This window comes from Crocuta crocuta, unplaced genomic scaffold, assembly GCF_008692635.1.
Source record: "Crocuta crocuta isolate KB4526 unplaced genomic scaffold, BGI_CrCroc_1.0 scaffold427, whole genome shotgun sequence".
NCBI lineage: Eukaryota > Metazoa > Chordata > Mammalia > Carnivora > Hyaenidae > Crocuta > Crocuta crocuta.
The window spans coordinates 2,086,801-2,108,367 of NW_027533273.1; the positions used below are offsets into that span (position 1 = coordinate 2,086,801).

The window sequence follows — 21,567 nt, forward strand, 5'->3', positions numbered from 1 at the left end:
TGGCCTGCGAGTCTGGCGGCGCTTGAAAGCGAGAAAAGTCGTACCCTACTGCAGGCGCACACCGCAACCTCCATTTTCCTACAGTTTTTGGTCTGCTTAGGCGTTTCTACGAGGTGTCCACGATGGACCGCCTCTGCTTTCGGGCGACTCGGGGGAGAACGCACCTGGGAAGAGTGCATGAGAAACAGCGCTTCTCGTTTGTGAAGNAGGTATCCGGTTAGAAACTAGAGGAGCTGAAATTTTAAACTAGATTTCGAGGCGTGTTTTTCGAGCTGATTTTTTTAAATGTTTTATTTATTTCTGAGAGAGAGGGAGACAGCGTGAGCAGGGGAAGGTCAGAGAGGGAGTCACAGACTGAAACAAGCTCCAGGCTCTGAGCTGGCTGTCAGCAGAGCCCGACGCGGGGCTCGAACCCACGAACCGCGAGATCATGACCTAAGCGAAAGTCGGACGTCTAACCGACTGAGCCACTCAGGCGCCCCACGAGCTGAATTTTAAAACTGGATATCGGTAGTGTGTTTTTAAACCACACTCTGATTTCAAAACAGCAAGTTAAGGAGAAACAGTACAAGAGGAACTAGGTTAAAATTTTGTTTAGTGCTTAAGACTAACACCACCCGTATCAACGGATTAATCTCTTCTATCTTTGTAAGAGATTACTGCAACAGAGTTTCATTGCCCGAGTAGATAGGTCTCCGGCTCTGAGCCATGGCCTACTGGCCTGTAAATAAAACTTATCTTTTAAATTTTAACTCTTTGGGGGCACCTGGGTGGCTCATTGGACTCGATTTCAGCTCAGATCATGATCTTGAGATACTTGAGATAGAGCCTCACCGTGGGCTCTGCTGATAGTGTAGAGCCTACTTGGGATTTTTTTCACTCCCTCTGCCTCTTCCCCATTCGTGTGTGCTCACTTGCTCTCAAAAATAAACAACTTAAACTATTTGGCAAAGACTGCAGAGAACAGGCAGACATTTCTGAAAAGAAACTGATAATGCTTTTAAGTGATTTTCTCATTAATACTCCAGGCATTTGTCCTTGTTTGGGGGCTTAGCCTATGCCCAGTGTATTGCTGTATCTTGTCTTTGGCTGTACCTGCCGTATGTTCAATACAGAGCTATTGACTTAGTTGCGATAGGCAGTTTGTAACAGTTGCCTGCATAACTTTGTATCTTAACCTAAGTTGCTTGCTTCACATCTGTCCCTGCTTAGAGAAGTTATGGGATAGGTCGATTTAAAGCAACATTGATAAGGTGCTTACCCCCAACTCTCATTTATGAAAAGAACTCAAACTAGGACTATAAGGGAACTCGTTAAAGAAAATTTATTAAAACCCTCCTATTAGCATCATAAATAATGGTCGGAAACTAGAAGCTTTCCTGCTAAGGCAAGGATGTCCCCTCTCACCACACCTTTCAACATTGTATTGGTAATCCTAGTTAATACAGTAAGAAAAGTAAATAAAAAGTTAACAGATTGGGAAGGGGGGAAAAACTATGTTCAGGGATGACATAATGGTTTACATAGGAAATTTCAAAGTATTAAAAAATGTAAAACAAGGGATTATTGCAAGATTTTAAGATACAAAGTTATTACGCAGGAATCATTTGCTTTCCTATATGCCAGTAATGTAGAATTGATATTTGAAATTTAAAGCACAATACCATTTACAAAAATTAGTACTTACGTATGAATCTAAAATAGGTACAGGATCTATGTGTAGAAAACTCTAAGGCAATCAAAGAAGATCTTAATGGAATAATATTTTGGGTTTATGGATTGGAAGACACTAACATTTGATGTCATTTCTTCCCAACTTGATCTATAGATTCAATGCAATTCCAATCAAAATTTTAGCAAGTTATTTTGTAGATACCAACAAACTGATTCTAAAGAAAGAAAGGCAAAAAAAGACCCCCCAAAACCAGCACAATCCAAAGAAGTTGGACTGACACTACCTGATCTCAAAGCTACAGTAATAAAGATAACATATATTGGCAAAAGAATAGACAGATCAATGAAACAGAATAGAGAACCCAGAAATAGACCCACAAAAATGGTCTACTGATCTTTGACAAAGGAGCAAAGGCAATGTAATTGAGAAAGGATAGTCTTTTCCACAAATGATGTTAGTAAAACTGGATATTCAAGAGGCACCTGGGTGGCTCAGTCAGTTAAGCATCTGACTTCGGATCAGGTCATGATGTTATGGTTCATGGGTTTGAGCCCCACATTGGGCTCTGTGCTTACAGCCAGCTCAGAGCCTGGAGCCTGTTTCAGATTCTGTATCTCCCTCTCTGACCCTCCCCTGCTCATGCTGTCTCTTTCTCAGAAATAAAACATTTTAAAAAATTTTTTAAAGAAACCTGGATATTCAAATACAAAAAAAAAAGACACAAACCTCACACTATTCACAAAAATGAATTCTAAGTAGATCATATCCCTAAATGTAAATGCAAAACTATAAAGTTTCTAGAAGATGGCATAGGAGAAGACTAGGCAACCTTTTTTTTTGTTTGGCAGTTGTTTTCACATATAGCACCAAAAGCATGATCTATGAAAGAAAAAATTAAGTTGAATTTCACTAGAATTAAAGACTTTTGCTCTGCAAATGACACTGCCAAGAGAGTTAAAATATGAGAAAATCTACAAAACACATATTTGATAAAAGACTTGTATCCAAAATATAAAATAACTCTTAGAATTCAACAGTAAAATATCCCAATGAAAAAAATTGAAACATAATTAACATAATCTTAAATTAGTTATAGGTGTAGAACATGTAGATTCAACAATTCTATACATTTCTCAATGCTCACCATAATAAGTAGTTTTTATGTTACTGTATGTTATTACAAGGTTATTCAATATATTTCCTATGCTGTACTCTTCATCTCACTGACTTACTTATTTTATAACTGGATATTTGTACCTATTAATCCCTTTTATTTTTAAAAAATGTTTTTAATGTTTTTTATTTCTGAGAGAGAAAGACAGCTTGAGCAGGGGAGGGTCAGAGAGAGAGGGAGACACAGAATCCAAAACAGGCTCCAGGTTCTGAGCTAGCTGTCAGCACAGAGCCTGACACGGGGCTCAAACCCACGAAACGTGAGGTCGTGACCTAAGCTGAAGTCGTACGATTAACTGACTGAGCCACCCAGGTGCCTCTCTTAATCCCTTTTATATATTTCGCTCATCCCCCTACCAACCTCCCCTCTGGGAACCACCAGTTTGTTCTCTGTGCTTAAGAGTCTGTTTTGTTTGTTTGTTTTAGATTCCACATATAAATGAAATTGTATGATATTTGTCTTTCTCAGTCTATTTCACTTAGCATAATACCCTTTATGTCCATCTCTGTTGTTGCAAATGGCAAGGTCTCACTCTTTTTTTATGGCTGAGTAATATATCATCATGTGTGTGCACGCACACACACGACATCTTTATTCATCCATTGATGGGCAGTTTCCTGTCTCACGTTCAGGTCCTTTATCCATTTTGAGTTTATTTTTGTGCATGGNATATATCTTTTCAAATCAGTGTTTTCATTTTCCACTAGGTAAATACCTAGTAGTGGAATTACTGGATCATGGGGTATTTTTATTTTTAATAGTTTTTTTTTTTTTTTGGTTTATTTTGAAAGAGAGACTGAACACCAGAGAGCAGGCTAGAGGCAGAGAGAGAGAGAGAGACACGGAGAGAGACTACAAGCAGTCTCCACACTGTCAGCATGGAGCTCTATGAGGGTCTTGAACTCACAAACCATGAGATCATGACCTGAGCCAAAATCAAGAGTCAGATGCTCAACTGACTGAGCCAACCAGGTACCCCCTATTTTTAACTTTTTGATGGGCCTCCATACCATTTTCCATACCATGCACTAGTGTACATGCCCACGAGTACTACATAAGGGTACTTTTTTCTCCACATCCTCACCAACACTTGTTATTTCTTTTTTATTTAATTAGTTTTTTTTATTTTTAGAAAGAGAGCACAGCACAAAGAGAGGAGAGGCAGAGAAAAGAGAGAGAGAATCCCAAGCAGGCTCTGTGCTAATGGTGTGGAACCTAATGCGGGACTTGATCTTATGAACCATGAGATCAACCTGAGATGAAATCAAGAGTTGGACGCTTAATCAACTGAGCCATCCGGACACCCCTATGTCTTGTGTTTTTAATTTTAGCCATTCTGACAGGTATGAGTTGATGTCTCATGGTTTTGATTTTCATTTTCTTGATGATTAGTGATGTTGAGCATCTTTTCATGTGTCTGTTTGCCATCTGTCTTTTTTGGAAAAATGTCTATTTAGGGCCTTTGCTCACTTTTAATTGGAATTTTATTATTATTATTATTGGTGTAAACTTGTATAACTTCTTTATATATTTGGATATTAACCCCTCATTGGACATATCATTTGCAAATATCTTCATTTTGTTTTGTTGATGGTTTCCTTCACAATGCAAAAGCTTTTTATTTTGATGTGGTCCCAGTAGTTTGTTTATTTTTGCTTTTGTTTCCTCTCCCTGAGGAGACATATCTAGGAAGATGTTGCTAAGATTGATGTCCAGGAGATTAGTGCCTATATTTTCTTCTATGAGTTTTGTCGTATCGGTTCTTGAATCCATTTTGAGTTCACACCATTTGTGTATGGTGTGAGAAAGTTGTCCAGTTTCATTCTTTGGCATGCAGCTGTCCAGTTTCTCTAGCACCGTTATTGAAGAGATTGTCTTTTCCTCATTGCATATTCTTGCTCTTTTGTCATGTATTAGTTGACCATGTAAGCATGTTTATATCTGTGTTCTATTCTGTTCTATTGATCGATGTGTCTATTTTTTATACTGCTTTGATGGCTACAACTTTGTAGTATTTCTTGAAATTTGGGATTATGTTACTTCTAGCTTTGTTCTTTCTCAAGACTGCCTTAACTATTTGAAGTGTTTTGTGGTTTTATACAAATTGTAGTATTATTTGTTCTAGTTCTGTGAAAAATGCCATTGGTATTTTTGTTACTGCACCCAAGTTCAGCTGCCCACTGCTTGAAAGGCCATTACTCAGGAGCAAATTTTTGTATAAAAATTTATTTATTTATTTATTTATTTATTTATTTATTTATTTATTTATTTAGAGTGTGTGTGTGTGTGTGTGTGTGTGTGTGTGTGTGAGAGAGAGAGAGAGAGAGAGAGAGAACAGGGCAGGAGTAGAGAGAGGGAGAGAGAAGATCAGCTGGAGTGCTGTTACATATTGAAGGGGATTGCATTAAATCTGCAGATTGCTTTGGGAAGCATGTACATTTTAACAGTGTTGATTCTTTGAGTCTATCAGCATGGAATAGCTTTCCATTTGTTTACGTCAATGTTTTATAGTTTTCAGAGTACAGGTCTTTTACCTCTTGGTTAAGCTTATTCTTGGTGTGTGTGTGTGTGCGCGCGCGTGTGTGTGTGTGTGTGTTGGTGTAGTTATAAATGGAATTGTCTTAATTTCTCTTTCTGCTTCTTTATTAATTTATAGAAATGCAACAGATTTCTGTATATTGATTTTGTATTCTGCAACTTCACTGAATTGATTTATCAGTTCTAATTTTTTTTTTTTGGTGGAGTCTTTAGGGTTTTCTGTATATAGCATCTGCAAATAGTGAGTTTTACTTCTTCCTTACCAATTTCCATGCCTTTTACTTCTTTTTGCTGTCTGAGCTGTGGCTAGGACTTTGAGGACTATATTGAATTAAAAGTGGTGAGAGTGGATATCCTTGTCTTGAGACTGACCTTGGGGAAATTCTTTCAGTTTTTCACCATTGAGTATGATGTTGAGTATGGGTTTTTCATATCTGTCTGGCTCTTAGTATGTTGAGGTATGTTTCCTCTAAGCCCACTTTGTTGAGAGGAAAACATCCCACTTTTAAACTAGGTAAAAGACCTGAACTCACACCTCACAAAGAAGATATACAGATAGCAAATAAGCATATGAAAGGATTTTCAACATTTTATGTCATAAGGGTGTTCTTAGGAGTAGTTTAACACTGCAAAAGAGTAGAAGCATGACTGTCCTTGAATTGAATTGCAACATAATACTGTTCAGCTATTTAAAGGAAGAAGGCATCAAAGTGTTGAAAGAAAACAAAACTGGTCAACAAAGAATGCCTGGCAAAGTTCCTTCAGAATTGAAAGATAAAGAGTTTTCTGGACAAAGAACATCTAAAGTTGCTCATCACCCCTAGACTGGCCTTACACGAAATGTTAAAGGGACTTATTTAAGCTGAAATTAAAGAGGTACTAATTAGGAACAGGAAAACATCAAAATATAAGTCTCACCGGTAAAGGTAAATATGTAGAATAATCTAATGTTGCAAAGGTGTTGGGTTAATCACTTACAAAGCTTGTGTGAAGGTTAAAAAAAAAAAGCATTATTAACTGTAACTACAATAATTTGTTAATGGACACATAAGATAAAAAGATGAAAATTGTGATATGAAAGATGTAAAATGTGAGGGCTAAGTTCAATTGTAGAGCTTTAGAATGCATCCAAACTTAAGTTACCAACTTAAGATAGACTGTTATAAAAAGAAGGCAGCTTAAATGTGGAATGATCACTAACATATTAAGTAGAAAAAGACAAAGCAAGATGCCACTGTCTGGGTAAAATGAACAGAGGAATCTGTACCTGTAAGTACTTGTATAGTCCTAGATGATCTCTGCAAGAATACTCAAAAGAACAGGTAAAAACGTTTCCTTCTGGGACAGGTTGAATTTGACCTATTCGAACTCTTCTATTATATTCATGTATTGACTTTTCAAAAAAACTTAAAAATTACATGCCAATACTGAACTCTTGGTTTTCTGGGCTAATGGAAGGGAAAAGAACTATGAATGAGTCCAAGGCAAGAGAGTAATTTTGAAAAATTATATTTGGTTTTTAGAATTTAGCCAGAGGCACATGAACCACAGATGTTCATCACCCCTCCCAGGACCAAGTTCATTTTCAGCATCTCCGATGGGACCACCATAAATGAAGTAAGTAGAACAAGGCTACCCTGGAATCACCCCGCTCAATCTCCAGAACTAGCTTTACTCACTTTGCTCAGTATTTTAAAATTAAAAGTGCTTCTGGTAAAGATAAATGACCTTTTTCTGGAACTTTTCTCCAGAATAGGTTAAGTTCTCATTCAGTTTGAAACCTCTGTTCTTATAGTTTTGCCCCTTTGTCTATTTCCCATCTTCCAATTCTGAACAAGCCTGTCTATCCTTAGAGACTCAGCCCAACTTCTATGAAGATCTGCCCCAGTTTGAATCCAAATGAATTTTTCTTACTGAAACTTCCGTGATTCCTAAAGTATTGCTTAGTAATTATTCCAGGAACATGTGTCTTGCCTCTTTAATTGAGCTATAAACTCTCTAGAGATTATGGAATATATACAGACATACACATATATCACTTATCTTTTTTGGAATCTAAAGCATTTCCAGCCCAGTTGTGGACTAATGGGAGGTGTTAAAAGTGAATGAAAACAGGTTCTTTGGGCCCCATTCACATATACTTGCTCAAAGTGGAGAACCTACCTGAGCCCTACAGGATGAGTCTGGATTGGCCTTTCTCCATATAAATCATGAATGAATGGCATTTTGCTTTTTATTTCTGCCATTAAGTTAAAAAGTGCTGGGAAAATCATTTTGATTTGCACATGAAATAATGTATTGCCTTTCAGAATGAAAAATTCTGTGAGTCATTTTTGTTATGAATAATATAGAACATTTGTGGATATCCTATTTCTGGATAAAATAGTTCAAAATAAGATTTTAGTAATGCATGTGTGATACATATTTAAAAACAAAAATAAAATATCTTCTTGAATGTTTGACTTTGTAGTAAATTCAGTCATTCGAATTGGTTTCTCTCAAGACCCAAAAATGCTAGAGCATTTCCAGCTTTGAGTTTATCCTGCAAAGGAAAAGAAAAGGTTTTATTTTATTTTATTTCATTTCACTTCATTTCATTTCATTTCACTTCATTTCACTTCATTTCATTTCATTTCATTTCATTTCATTTCATTTTTTAGCGAGATAGTGTAAGTGGAGGAGAGGGGCAGAGAGAGAGAGAGAGAGAGAGAGAATCTTAAGCAGGCTCCACACTCAGCCAGAAGCCCTATGTGGGGTTCAATCCCATGACCCTGGTATCATGACCTGAGCTGATGTCAAGAATGGGATGTTCGGGGCACCTGGGTGGCTCAGTCGGTTGGGTGTCTGACTTCAGTTCAGGTCATGATCTCACAGTTTGTGAGTTCAAGCCCCATGTTAGGCTCTGTGCTGACAGCTCAGAGCCTGGAGCCTGCTTCGGATTCTGTGTCTCCTTCTCTGTGCCCTGCTCACACTCTGTCTCTCAAGATAAATACATATTTAAAAAAAAAAAGTGGAATGCTCAGGTTTTATTTTAAAGCATCATTTAATGGTTGTTTAAAAATACTTTACTGGGGCGCCTGGGTGGCTTAGTCGGTTAAGCGTCCGACTTTTGCTTAGGTTATGATCTCGCGGTTTGTGGGTTCGAGCCCCGCGTCGGGCTCTGTGCTGACTGCCGGCTCGGAGCCTGGAGCCTGTTTCGGTCTGTGACTCCCTCTCTCTCTGACCCTCCCCTGCTCATGCTGTCTCTCCCTCTCTCCTAGAAATAAATAAAACATAAAAAAAGATTTAAAAATACTTTACTGAGTGTCTTCATCAGGTTTTTAAAAGCTGAATTTTCATTGTGAGAGAAAAATTTTAGCCAGTTAAACAATGAATCTCTTGACCCCTGTTTTGCCCCACTATTTGAAATCTAAGTTTGAAACTTGGTCATGGGAACAAAGGAGAATTATTAGTGGGGAGAGCCCTCTTAGGAGAAAATGCCCTTCTTTGGAGACCTCAAATGGGCTTCAAGGACTATTTAGAGGCAAATACAGTTGACCCTTGAATAACATGAGTTTGAACTGTGTAGGTCTGCTTACATTTGGATTTTTTTCAATAAATACGTTAGAAAATTTTTTGGAGATTTATGACAGTTTGGCAAATCTTGCAAATTGTGTAACCTAGAAGTACTGAAAAGTATTTTTTTTTTAAAAGTTAGGTGTTATTCTAACATTGCAGTGTAAAATACATGTAATATACAAAATAAGTGTTGATTGACTATGTTATTGGTAAGGCTTGTGGTCAACAGGAGGCTATTTGTAGTTAAGGTTTTGGGGAGTCAAAGGTTATGCATGGATTTCGATATAGGGGTTGGCACCCCTAACTCATTGTTGTCCAAATGTCAACTGCATGGAGAAAAGGTCTGGTTTAGGTGTGTGGGACAAGAAAGCTGGAAACAGTGTCCAGAGTCTTGTAGGCATCTTCCAGTTTCTAGGCATAAGTGTTGTCCCTTCACATGGCCCTGAGTAAAAGATATGCTCTTTGGGTGCAAGAGAAGTGACAGATGAAGCACCTCAGAATATGGTACAAGTATGTATATTTATAGATTTCAGATGAGAAAAGGACTCCGAATTTTTTCTTCACTTTCTTCCAAATTATAGACTAGGTCTGCTCCACAAAGGAACTCCTGTGACGTAAGGGGTAACTTTCGTGATATCCTAATTGATATACGTCCAGCTTGCAGAGGGCAGGCAAGAGTAGAAGGAAACGTGTGGGCTTGTGTAACATCTGTGGATATTAATGCATTTCAGTGTGTCTTGACCACCTCAGGGTTCTCACAGCCTTGGAAAGCGGGTGATTTAAGCAGGGACCTCTTACTCGGGGTGTTTCCTTGATCTGCACTTGGGCCATCCCCCTCTAAAGAAAGCTTTTAGAGTGACTATTGCTGCATTCAGAAACTATGTGCTTTACCTTTACAAATAGGTTGGTACCATGTGCTGTAATCCAACGGTTAATATTGCCTTTGGTAAATCACCCAGCACCTGAATCTTGTTTTCCTCCTCTGTCTACATCTACACCTACATCTGCCTCTACATCTACATGGTGGAATGCAACTGCCTCCCAGTGTTGTTGTGGTCATCAAATGGGTTTATTTCATTAAAATTTTTTTTTGTAAAGTTTTTAACTTTCTTTTAACATTTATTTATTTTTGAGAGACAGAGAGAGACAAAGCATCAGCAGGGGAGGGGCAGAGAGAGAGGGAGACAAAGAATCCGAAGCAGGCTCCAGGCTCTGAGCTGTCAGCACAGAGCCTCATGCAGGGCTGGAACTCACAAACCGTGAGGTCATGACCTGAGCCAAAGTCAGACACTTAATTGACTGAGCCACCCAGGCATCCCTCATTTAAAAATGTTTTAAGTGAAATTTACCTTCACATGGCTCAAAATTCAAAAGATGTAAAATGGATGCTTCCTTTCACTACTGTCACCCAGCCAGTACTTTTTCTTCCCAGATGTATTAGTTTCTTGTCTGTTTTCCCAGAAGTATTTGTGCATATATAAGCAAATACTTAAATTTAGGTATATGGATTTTTTTCATAAATGGATAGTATACACAAATGGAAGTACACTATATGTGTTGTTTTGTACCTTGCTTTTAAAATTTAATATATCTTGGAAATTGATTTTTATTTTTTTTAATACATTCCATTGTATGGATATATTTTATTTAATTATTCCCCTGTAGATTCTTTTCAGTTTTTTATTATAAACAGTGTTACAGTGAGCAACCTTTTAAGGAATGTCATGAATTTGTAACAGTGTGAAATTTTCATGCAAGAGTTTAAAAAAACTTTGACCTTAAAAGTCATAGGCATAGGGGCACCTGGGTAGCTCAGTTGGTTAAGTGACTGCCTCTTGATTTTGGCTAAGGTCATGATCTTGCAGTTAGGGGATTGAGCCCCATGTTGGGCTCCATGCTAACAGTGCAGAGCCTGCTTGAAATTCTCTCCACTCTTTCTGCCTCTGCCGCTGCTCACATTCTCTCTCTCAAAATAAATAAATATTAAAAAAAATCATAGCACATGAAATTAAGTAACTAGAGGCATAAAATAATAATAGTTATTATTCCATTAAAGTTTTATAAATTCTTTTTTAAAAAACTTTTTTGGAGAGAGGAAGAGAACACAAGCAGGGGAGAGGCAGAGAGAGAGGGAGACAGAATCCCAAGCAGGCTCTGCACTGTCAATACAGAGCCAGATTTGGGGCTTGAACCCACAAACTGTGAGATCATGACCTGAGCCTAAATCAAGAGTCAGATGCTTAACTGATTACGCCACCCAGATGCCCCTCCATTAAAGGTTTAATTGGGATACTTAGGGTAATTTGATTTCAGTTTAATTTTGGTTAACTTTATAGAAAGTTTTTCATTTTCAATGTTTGTTGCAGAAAGGAAAATTTAAAAAAACCCTTACTATAGGTTCCTACTTTATCTATCTACCTGTCTATCTGTCTATCTACCTATCTATTTATTTTTAAGCTAGCTTAAATGTTTATTCTGAGAGAGAGAGAATGCACGTGCATGAGTGGGGGAGGGGCAGAGAGACAGGGAGCGAGAGAATCCCAAGCAGACTCCAACACTGTGAGTGTAGAGCCCAACATGGGGCTCAACCCCATCAAGCGTGAGATCATGAACTAAGCTAAAATCAAGACTTAGACACTTAGCCGACTGAGCCACATAGGTACCATGCTTTTTACTTTAAATAAGTAAATATTTAACAGTCCAGGGCTTTTAGTGGCTTAAGATGGGTACGTGGCAAAGGGGAAACTTCCTGTATAAAGCAGTCTGAAGTTTTCCGGTTAATAATTGTCCCTATGTCTTCATCTTTGGCCACACCAGTTGTGATTGATGGTGAGGACCTTAGGAAGAACTTGATATGTTGAAGGATATGGTGGGACTGGAGGGGGATGACAAAGGAGAGGGGATCCGAGGATACAACCTCTCATTATATGCTTACTTCATAACCGTAAGGGGCAAAATAGGCAGTGGCAGCATTATAGCACATTTTAGTATCATTTACCCACCCTACGAGTCAAATGCCAAAAGAAGAAAAATGTTACTTGAAAGTTCTGGTTCTTTGAGTCCTGTTAATCAAGGCTTTAGTCTCAAGATCCAAGTAACTGGAATCATTACAATTTTTGAGATTGGTAGATTTGTTACAGAAATATTAAAGGAAAAACTTAGGCATTTTCTTATTCATCTAACATGTAAACATAAATATGTTATTGTGATATGCTTCTTAACAGTTTTCTTTCCCTGCTTTATGAATTTAGTTGTACTAGGTTGGCTTTCAACTTTTTAAAAGAGTAATTAAAAATTTAAATTCCAGTTAGTTAACATAGATTGTTGTACTAATTTCAGGTGCATAATATAGTGATTCAATAGTTTTACTCAGTTCTTATCAAGATATTGTACTCTTAATCCCCTTTACCTGTTTCACGCATCTACCAGCCTACCTCCCTGTGGTAACCATCTGTTTATTCTCTATATTTAAGAGTCTGTTTTTTGGTTTCTTTTTGGTTCATTTGTTTTGTTTCTTAAATTCCATATATGACTAAAATCATATGGTGTTTGTCTTTGACTGACTTATTTCATTTAGCCTTATACTGTAGATCCATCCATGTTATTGCAATTGGCAAGATTTCATTCTTTTTTATGGCTGAGTTATATATATATATATATATGTATATATATGTTTTATGTATATTATACACACACACACACACACACACACACATAGACCATATCTTCCTTTGCTGTTTAATAGTTTTGCTATTTCCAGTAACAATTCTCGGAATATTAAGTATAAAGTTTCCCTTGTTCTTTGTTGTCAGGTATCAAAGTACATACTTTGAAACTAAAGAATTAGAGCAGGAAAACTCAGGAAGACCATGGAGTAAAAGGCATATACCTTTGTTTCTGCATCAAATTCTTCTATGGACTCTATCAGTTTCCCAGGTTCTAGCTCTCCTAGTGGAAAGGGGTAATCAGTTCCCAAAATGACTTTGTCCTGAAAAAAATTTTTAATAGAGCATCAAAGAACCTCCTCTAAACACAATTACATTAACTTATTACAAGCACTCCTGTGATAAAATAACAAGTTCCTTCCAGTTAATAGAAACAAACTGATCTAAAACGTTAAAAGATTTAATGAATGCAAAACGTATTCTGACATTTTCTCCAGCAGGTGTCGCTATTGGGTTTCTTAATGTTGCAAATCAACTCCCATCCTCCTTTAAATATAAGAAGCAAGTATTTATTTAATAAAGAGTACTGATATATTTAGATAAAATTAAGGATTCTGTATTTCATAGAATGACATGTTACAATTGATCCCATATATATATTTTAGAGATTTTATTTTTCAGTAATCTCTACATTCAATGTGGGGCTTGAACTCACAACCCTGAGACTAAGAGTTGTAGGCTCCATGACTGAGCTAGCCAGATGCCCCAATCCCATAATTTTTGAAAACATATTAGAGTTGAAAGGGAAAAACTAAAAAACAGCTGGATGAAAAGTAAAGACAAACAAAAACCAATCCCCGAATAATTCCTGTCTGTATAAACTGAACTGTTATCTGTTTTTGTTTTTGTTTTTAATGATGTAGCTTTGAATCTCTATTTGATACTTTGTACAACAAATTACAAAGGCTGGTCCATCTATAAATATATAATGCAGTATGTCAAGCAATGTGTTAGAATCTAGATTACCGTGGCCAACAAGCAGAAACGTTCTCTGTCCTCAGAGAATTCATAATTTATTAAGAAAGAGAGATGTGAAATCAATAATGGCAGTCAATTAAAATAAAATAAGAAAAACACATTTTCAACCAGAAGTTTTACTTTTAGAACTGCGTCCCACTAATACACTTGTAATGGAAATATATATAAGAAAATTACTTGCAACATTATTTATAAAAGCAAAAGACTAGCAAACTAAATTATAGGATTTCTAACAAATAAAGAGGAATGAGGAACACTTATGTATGTTGAAATAGAATAAGCACTGAGTTATATTGTAAAGTGGAATGATGCTGAAGTTACATTGTAAAGAGAAAAAAGTCTAGGACAATGTATTTGCGATGCTCATATTTCTGTTTTTAACAAGGAATGAATAGACACACAAATGAATGTCTCTATGTATATGGTCTATTCAGGAATTGTACCCAAGAAACAAATAACATTACTAGCCTCTGGAAAAGAAGATTAGGGTTTGGGGATGGAGGAGATCCCTTCACCCCTTTTTGAGCTGTAAATCACATAATATAAAATATACCTTTTAAAAGTGTGTAATTCAATGGGTTTTAATATATTTATGAATTTGTGTAATCATTCCCATCATCTAACTCCATAACATTTTTATCATACCAAAGTTAATCCCATACCCATTAGCAGGCACTCGCCATTCTCTCTTCCCTTCCTAGGGTAAACTAATTTACCCTCTGTGTCTATGGAATTACCTGTTTTGGACATTTTATGTAAATGGAATCATGTAACATGTTCCCATCTTTCATTTAGTGCACTGTTTTCAAGGTCATCCATGTCATAGCCTAAATCAGTACTTTCCTCTTTAAATGAAATAATATTCCATTGTATAGATGTACCTTATTTGTTTATCCACTTACCAGATGATGGACATTGGGTTGTTTCTACTTTAAAAAAATTTTTTTAATGTTTTATTTCTGAGAGAGAGAGAGAGAGAGAGAGACAGCTTGAGCGGGGAGGGTCAGAGAGAGAGGGAGATACAGACTCTGAAACAGGCTCCAGGCTCTGAGTTGGCAATCAGCACAGAGCCCGATGCAGGGCTTGAACCCACAAACTGTGAGATCATGACCTGAGCCGAAGTCGGATGCTCAACTGACTGAGCCACCCGGGCGCCCCAAGGGTTGTTTCTACTTTTTGGCTATTGTGATAATGCTGCTCTGAACACTTTTTAAAAAAACGTTTATTTACTTATTTTGAGAGCTAGTGAAAGCATGAGTTGAGGAGGGGCGGAAAGCGAGTGGGTGAGAGAGAATCCCAAGCAGGCTCTGTTCTGTCAGCGCAGATCTCATGGCTGTGAGATCATGACCAGAATAGAAATCAAGAGCCAATGCTTAACTACCTAGGTACTGCTCCTCTGAACATTTTTGTACAAGTTTTTGTATGAACATCTTTTCACTTCTCATGGGTATACACTTAGCAGTGGAATTGCCGGGTCATTTGGTAAGTCCACACTTAACATTTTAAGGAGCTACTTTTCACAGTGGTTGCAGCGTTCTGCTTCATACCAGAAATGTTTGGGGGTTCCAACTTCTCCCAATCCTCATCAACACTTGTTATTGTCTGTCTTTTTAATTATAGCCATCATAGTGGATATAAAATAATATCTCACTGTGGTTTTAATTTACATTTCTCTAATGAATAATTATCTGGAACATCTTTTTGTGTGTTCATTGGCCATTTTATGTCTTTGGAGAAATATATATTCAGAATCTTTTGTCTATTCAAGCCCATGTATTTTCTTTATATAGTTGAATTGTAAGTCTTTTAAAATATTTTCTGAATATTAGAGGTTTATCAGATATATATTTATAGATATTTTCTTCATTCTGTGGGTTGTCTTTTCATTTTACTAGAAGTATATATGAAGTACAAAAGTTTTTAATTTTGATGACGTCCAATTTATCTAAGGAACTTTGGTTCCTTATGCTTTTGGTGTCACATTTAAGAAATTATTGCCTAATCCAAGGTCACAAAGATTTTCAACTCTATTTTTTCCTAAGTTGTTGTAATTTTCATTTTTCCACTTAGGTCTTTGATCTTTTGGGGTTAATTTTTATGTGGGGTATAAATAAGCAGTACAACTTAATTTTTTTTTTTGCATGTGTTTATCCAGTTATTTCCCTGCTGTAAGTTGAAAAGATTGTTCTTTCCTCATTTAATTGCATTGGCACCTCTGCTTAAAATTGGGTGATCTTTATGTCTGGCGTTTGCCACTACTACACAGTTTTGATTACTGTAGCTCTGTAGAAAGTTTTGAAATTAGAAATGTGAGTCCTTCAACTTTCTTCTTCTTTTTACATTGGCTTTGGCTATTCTGGGTCTGTTGCTTTTATATATGAATTTTAGGATCAGCTTGTCAATTTCTGCAATAGAAAAAAAAGGCCCCTGAATTTTTGATAGGGATTGCATTGACTCGGTAGGTCAATGTGGGGACTATTGCCATTGAACAGTATGGAGTTTTCCAGTCAATGAACATGGGATATCTTTTATTTATTTATTTATTTATTTCACCGGTAGAACATGGGATATCTTTTAAAAAGTTTTTATTTAAATTCCAGTTAGTCCACATACAGTGTAATATTAGTTTCAGGTGTCCAGTATAGTGATTTAACACTTCCATGCATCACCCACTGCTCATCACAACAAGTTCACTCTTTGATGAACGTGGGATGTCTTTTCATCTTTTTGTAAGTGTTTGTTTATTTTTGAGAGAAAGAGGGAGACAGTGTCAGTGGGGAAGGGACAAAGAGAAAGGGAGACACAGAATCTGAAGCAGGCTCCAGGCTCTGAGTTGTCAGAGCCAATGCGGGGCTCAAACTCAGGAGCAATGAGAACATGACCTGAGCCAATGTCAAACACTTAAGTGACTGAGCCACCCAGGCACCCTGGGATGTCTTTTCATTTATGTAGGTCTTTAATTTCCTTTAGCAATGTTTTATAGTCTGGTGTCCAAGTCTTGCACTTCTTTGGTTGAACTTATTCCTAAGCATTTCATTCTTATGAATGCTATTATAAATGAAATGAAATTTATAATGTGGATTATTTTTATTGGTTTTTCATTGCTAGTATATAGAAATATAACTAATTTGTATATATTTATTTTGTTACCTACAATCTTGCTGAATCTGTTTATTAGCCCTAATAGCTTATTTGTAGATTCTTTAGGATTTTCTATGTACAAGGTCATGCCATCTGAAATAATTATGCTTCTTCCTTTCCAGTATGGATCCTTTTAATTTTTTTTTTCTACCCTAATTGCCATGGCCAGAATCTCCAGTGCATCACTGAATGGAAATGGTGAGAGCAGAACCTTTCAGTTTACCATTAAGTGTATCATCGTTAGTTAGTTGTGGATTTTTTCATAGATGCTCCCTATCAGGTTGAGGAACATCTCTTCTTCTAGTTGTTGAGAATTTTTATCATTAAAGGCTGTTGGATCTTGTTTAGTACTTTTCCTGAATCTATTGAGATGATTTTGTAGTTTTTGTTCTTTATTCTGTTAATATGGCATTTTATATTGATTGATTTTTTTTTTTTCGCATGTTGGAAAACCTTGTGTTCCTGGGATAAATCCCAGGTCATAGTGTATAATTCTTTTTATACGTTGCTAGATTGAGTTTAAATAAATATCATTGGAGAAGTTTGCATGTATATTCAAAGGGTTATTAGCTAGTAGTTTTCTTGTGATTACTTGGTCTGATTTTGTTGTCAGTGTAATGCTGGCTTCACAGGATAAGTTAGGAAATGTTTCCTTAATATGTATTTTTTCAAACAATATGTGATGGAAGTGGTTGTAATTCTTTTTAAAATTTTTGGTAAAATTCACCAGTGAAGTCATCTGGTCCTGGGCTTTTCTTTGTGAGAAATTTTAAAATTACTACTTTAACCTCTTGTTACAGGTGTTTTCACATGTTCTTGTTCTTCTTGAGCCAGTTTCTCTCATCTTTCTAGGAATCTCTCCATTTCATTTAGGTTATCTAATTTGTTAGCATATAATTGCTCATACTTTTTTCATATAATTCTTTCTATTTCTGTAAGAGCTGTAGTAATGGCCTCTCATGTCCAATTTTAAGATTTTTTAAGTCTTTTTTTTTTTTTTAAAGTTTATTCATTCATTTTTGAGAGTGAGAACAGAGGAGGGTCAGAGAGAGAGTGGGAGAGAGAGGATCCCATGCAGGCTCCACTCTGCCAGCGCAGAACGTGATGTGGTGCTTGAACTATGAGATCGTGACCTGGGCCAAAATCAAGAGTCAGACGTTCAGCTGACTGAGCTGCACAAATGCCCCTCATTACAATCTTTCTATGAGAAGGATCCTCTCATTGTCCCCATTCAACAGATGAGGAAGCACAGATGAAAACTAACTTGCTTAGAGTTGCACAGCTAGTATGTGGTAGAGCCAGGCTTGTATCTCCATCTTCTCCACTCAGCTAAGAAGTGGGACATAAACTGTGTCCAGCTCTGAGCAAAAAGCCTGGTACAGAGTGGATGTTTATTAAATTAAATTGGAGCATTACTATAGTTTTCTAACTGATTCCAGTCTCATCCATTTTAATCAATATCTAACACTGGAGAGAGTGCTGTTTTGAATATAAATATGATCATGCCACATCCCTGCTCAACATCTTTCAATAATTTCCTTTTGTCCAGAAGGTGCAACCCAAATTTCTTAGCAAGGAACAAAATGTCCCCAGTAAATGAGAGAAAAAAAGTTGTCCTAATCTGAACTGGGGCAGAATTTTGTGACCTGATATGGCTATCTGTTCTTCCTGGGGAATAATAAGCATTCTTTTTTTAAAATTGAGGCATAATTGATGTATAACATTATGTTAGTTTCAGCTGTCTTGCATAATGGTTTGATACTTGCATATATTATGAAAATGATCACCACAATAAATTTAGTTAACATTTGTCACCAAACATAGATTAGCATTCTTGATAAAGTACTTGAGTAATTTTCTGTTAGACGTTAATGAGTTTAAGAGCTTCTAGGAGATCCCATCCATTGACTATTAGTCTTCAAACTAGTCTTAAGATTTTTAACCAATAATGTAAAGAGGCTAATTGTCCTTAACTAGATAGCTGTCTTCTTTTTTAAAATCCAGTCTAAAAATAACTAACCATCTTTTCCCCTATAAAATATCTCTGTCAGAATTATTTGAATTGGACTTTTCAGAAAGTCTTTTTTTTTTTAATAAAACTCTGATATATGCTTATAATCAATCTGAAAGTGGTTTTGTGTGTTGATGGAATGAATACTTGAATGTATGAAAGAGGGAGGCTTGCTTGATTGTTACTACACCTGAAATATTAAATATATTTAAGTTTTTAAAAATTTATTTATTTTGAGAGAGAGAGCAAGCACGAGTGTGGTAGGGCCAGAGAAGAGGAGAGAGAGAATCTCAAGCAGTCTCCTCACTGCCAGTGCAGAGCCTGATGTGGGGCTTGAACTCACAAACCATGAGATCATAACCTAAGCTGAAAGCAAGAGTCAGATGTTCAACCGACTGAGCTACCAGGTGCCCCTTAAACATATTTTAAATATGCTAAATTCAACCTCTTGTAAGAATAAATGCACTTTGAGTTTTACCAGAAAAGAAAAGATTTTCCTGGGTTTTATGAATACATTTACACGAAATGATATGGGAAAGTGTATAAGAAAGTTAGAGGAAGGTCATGATGGACTAACAACTGTATTTCTAGATTCTCGTATTCATTACTATAAAAAAACAAGCAAATGCACCTGCTGATGGAAGCCCTAAAGACCCAAAGTTATGTCTACTCACATCTGTGCTAACAGCTGATCTCCTTCTGAACTGCCTGCTTTGTATTCACTGGAGCTTCATTTGTCCTTATTTCGGCTCCTGTTGCTAAAGCTGTTTACAATTCTAAAACACAACATAATTTTAAAAAGTCCCATGCTATATTACATTTGTTAACTACACTAACATGAAATCGAAATTTAGAAATTTATTTTGCTTCCTAGTCAGGAATTCTTCCATTCTCAGTATTATGGCCTTCTTGGATATAAATACATTTTGGGTGGCTGGGGGAGGGGTTGGGGAGGGGAAGAATGTGTCTGTACCATTTTAATATGGAGAGAGCAAAGGATTTTAAAGCAGAAATAAAAAACACTTTTCTGCAGTTTATCCTTCCTAGTTAGGATATTTCCCTGCTCTCCTAGCTAACTTGATTATGGATGCCTTTTGCCAAACTCCAAACTCATGTTTTAGCAGTATTCAATTATTATTTAGTAACTATTGTTCACAGTTCCTCTCTGTAGGAGGTTAATTATCCATTTATGATAATCTGGTTTGCTAATTTTTCATACCCTTTATCTGTAAAACTTTTATTGACACTTTCTGGTAAATTTTTGACCATTTCTAACTTGTTACAAATTTCATAAGGAAGAATGAAGTAGGCATGAAATAAATGGAAATGAAGTTCTTATTAATGGAATTTTTTGTTCAGAGGAAAAAGAGATAGCAAGGAAGAGGTGGGGAGAAGAAATTCCTCAAGGTATAGTCTTGTATGATGAAGGTCACATACTCCATTGCTTAATAGCAATCTCCAGTTGATAGATGCTTAATAAATACTTCTTGAGTTAAAAATACTTTTTGTATTGCTATTTTTACCACCTGGTATCTCATAACTACAAATTGATTGTGTTTTAAATGGATTACGTGGAGAATCCTGATTAAGGAGGCATAGAATATGGACTTGGATGACTGTTGCCCCATTTCCAAGATCAGGGAAACTTAAGCTCTTGTGATAGCTCAGGTTCCTAAGTAACGCACCAGATTCTGTCTTCCCCAAAGCTAGAACTTTCTTCTGTCTTCTTTGATCCAGGATTCTATTCCTGTGGGATTCACCATGCTCATGAGCCAATTTTTAAGGATATCTGTGCTAGTGTAACATTTGACAACATCTACATTTTACAGGGCTTTTCTAAAGACTCTGTAAACCCAAAGGAATAATTCTAATGGTGGGCCTTTTAGTTACCATGGTTGCCGCTTCTGGGATCCTGAAATTATACTGTCTACATAGACACTGGCTTTCTTTCTTAGGCAGTGGATAATCCTGATTGATGTCTCAGCACCAACACTGCCCCAACATACTTTTCCCTCTTGAAAGCTGGCAACACACATTCCCTATGAGGTCAAAGACTTACGGAGAGGATAATATTAATGATTAATATTCCTGCCAGGGAAAAGAAATAAACTGCTCACCTGCTGGGATTGTACTAACTTTTTCACATTTTCAGGGAATGCTGTGAACACTGAAAGATGTGGCTTGCTAAATAAATTCAAACAGAAGAGAGTTCATCTGTCTTCTAGAAAAGGAACAATTAGCTATAATCTCATTAGCCTCTTCCATTAGTAGCATATGCAGTAAATACAACATAACTCTATTATAGTGTAGCTTACTACAAAAATTCTACCTTGCAAAGGAATCAGTTTGTTCCCTGAGACATAATTTCCCAGAGGAGGAGCCTGGTTTAATTTAATCAATGCAAAGTAAGATTAGCCTCATATCTGCAAAACCATTATAAGATCTCAATTAAACAGACATTAACTTAACACCTCCTACCTGGAAGGCACTAGAATAGGTGATATAAATTGCTGACATTTGTATAGTCTTTTGGCATAGTATTATGTCAGCTCCTCTCATCAACTCTGCATGGTTATCATTTCCATTTTACATTTGAGGAACCTGAAGGTAAGAGGGATAAGTGACTTAATATGAAATGTCACCTGAGCAGGAGAGGAGAGGAAGAGGGTTGTGGAATAGGAGAATGCTAGGCTTGCCTTATCCCATGAACACAGCTAGATAACTATTAAATCATTCTAAATACCCCAGAAATTGACCTTGAAACTGA

General features: G+C 36.6%; 1 protein-coding gene and 1 long non-coding RNA gene across 4 annotated transcripts in view; one reads left to right on the forward strand and one right to left on the reverse strand.

Annotated features, from left to right (window-relative positions):
- LOC144218054 (uncharacterized) overlaps positions 1-21,567 on the forward strand; it is a 64,142-nt gene that overhangs the window by 977 nt on the left and 41,598 nt on the right. For both annotated transcript variants that reach the window (XR_013331035.1, XR_013331034.1), the window contains exon 2: positions 6,911-7,004. This is a non-coding gene — a long non-coding RNA (uncharacterized LOC144218054). The remainder of the gene's footprint in view (positions 1-6,910; positions 7,005-21,567) is intronic.
- The window catches only part of ACMSD (aminocarboxymuconate semialdehyde decarboxylase), a 55,032-nt gene continuing 41,331 nt past the window's right edge, over positions 7,867-21,567 (reverse strand). For both annotated transcript variants that reach the window (XM_077747877.1, XM_077747878.1), the window contains 2 exons: positions 12,835-12,933; positions 7,867-7,929 (listed from right to left, as the gene is read on the reverse strand). In XM_077747877.1, the coding sequence (XP_077604003.1) occupies positions 7,867-7,929; positions 12,835-12,933 (162 nt within the window). The remainder of the gene's footprint in view (positions 7,930-12,834; positions 12,934-21,567) is intronic.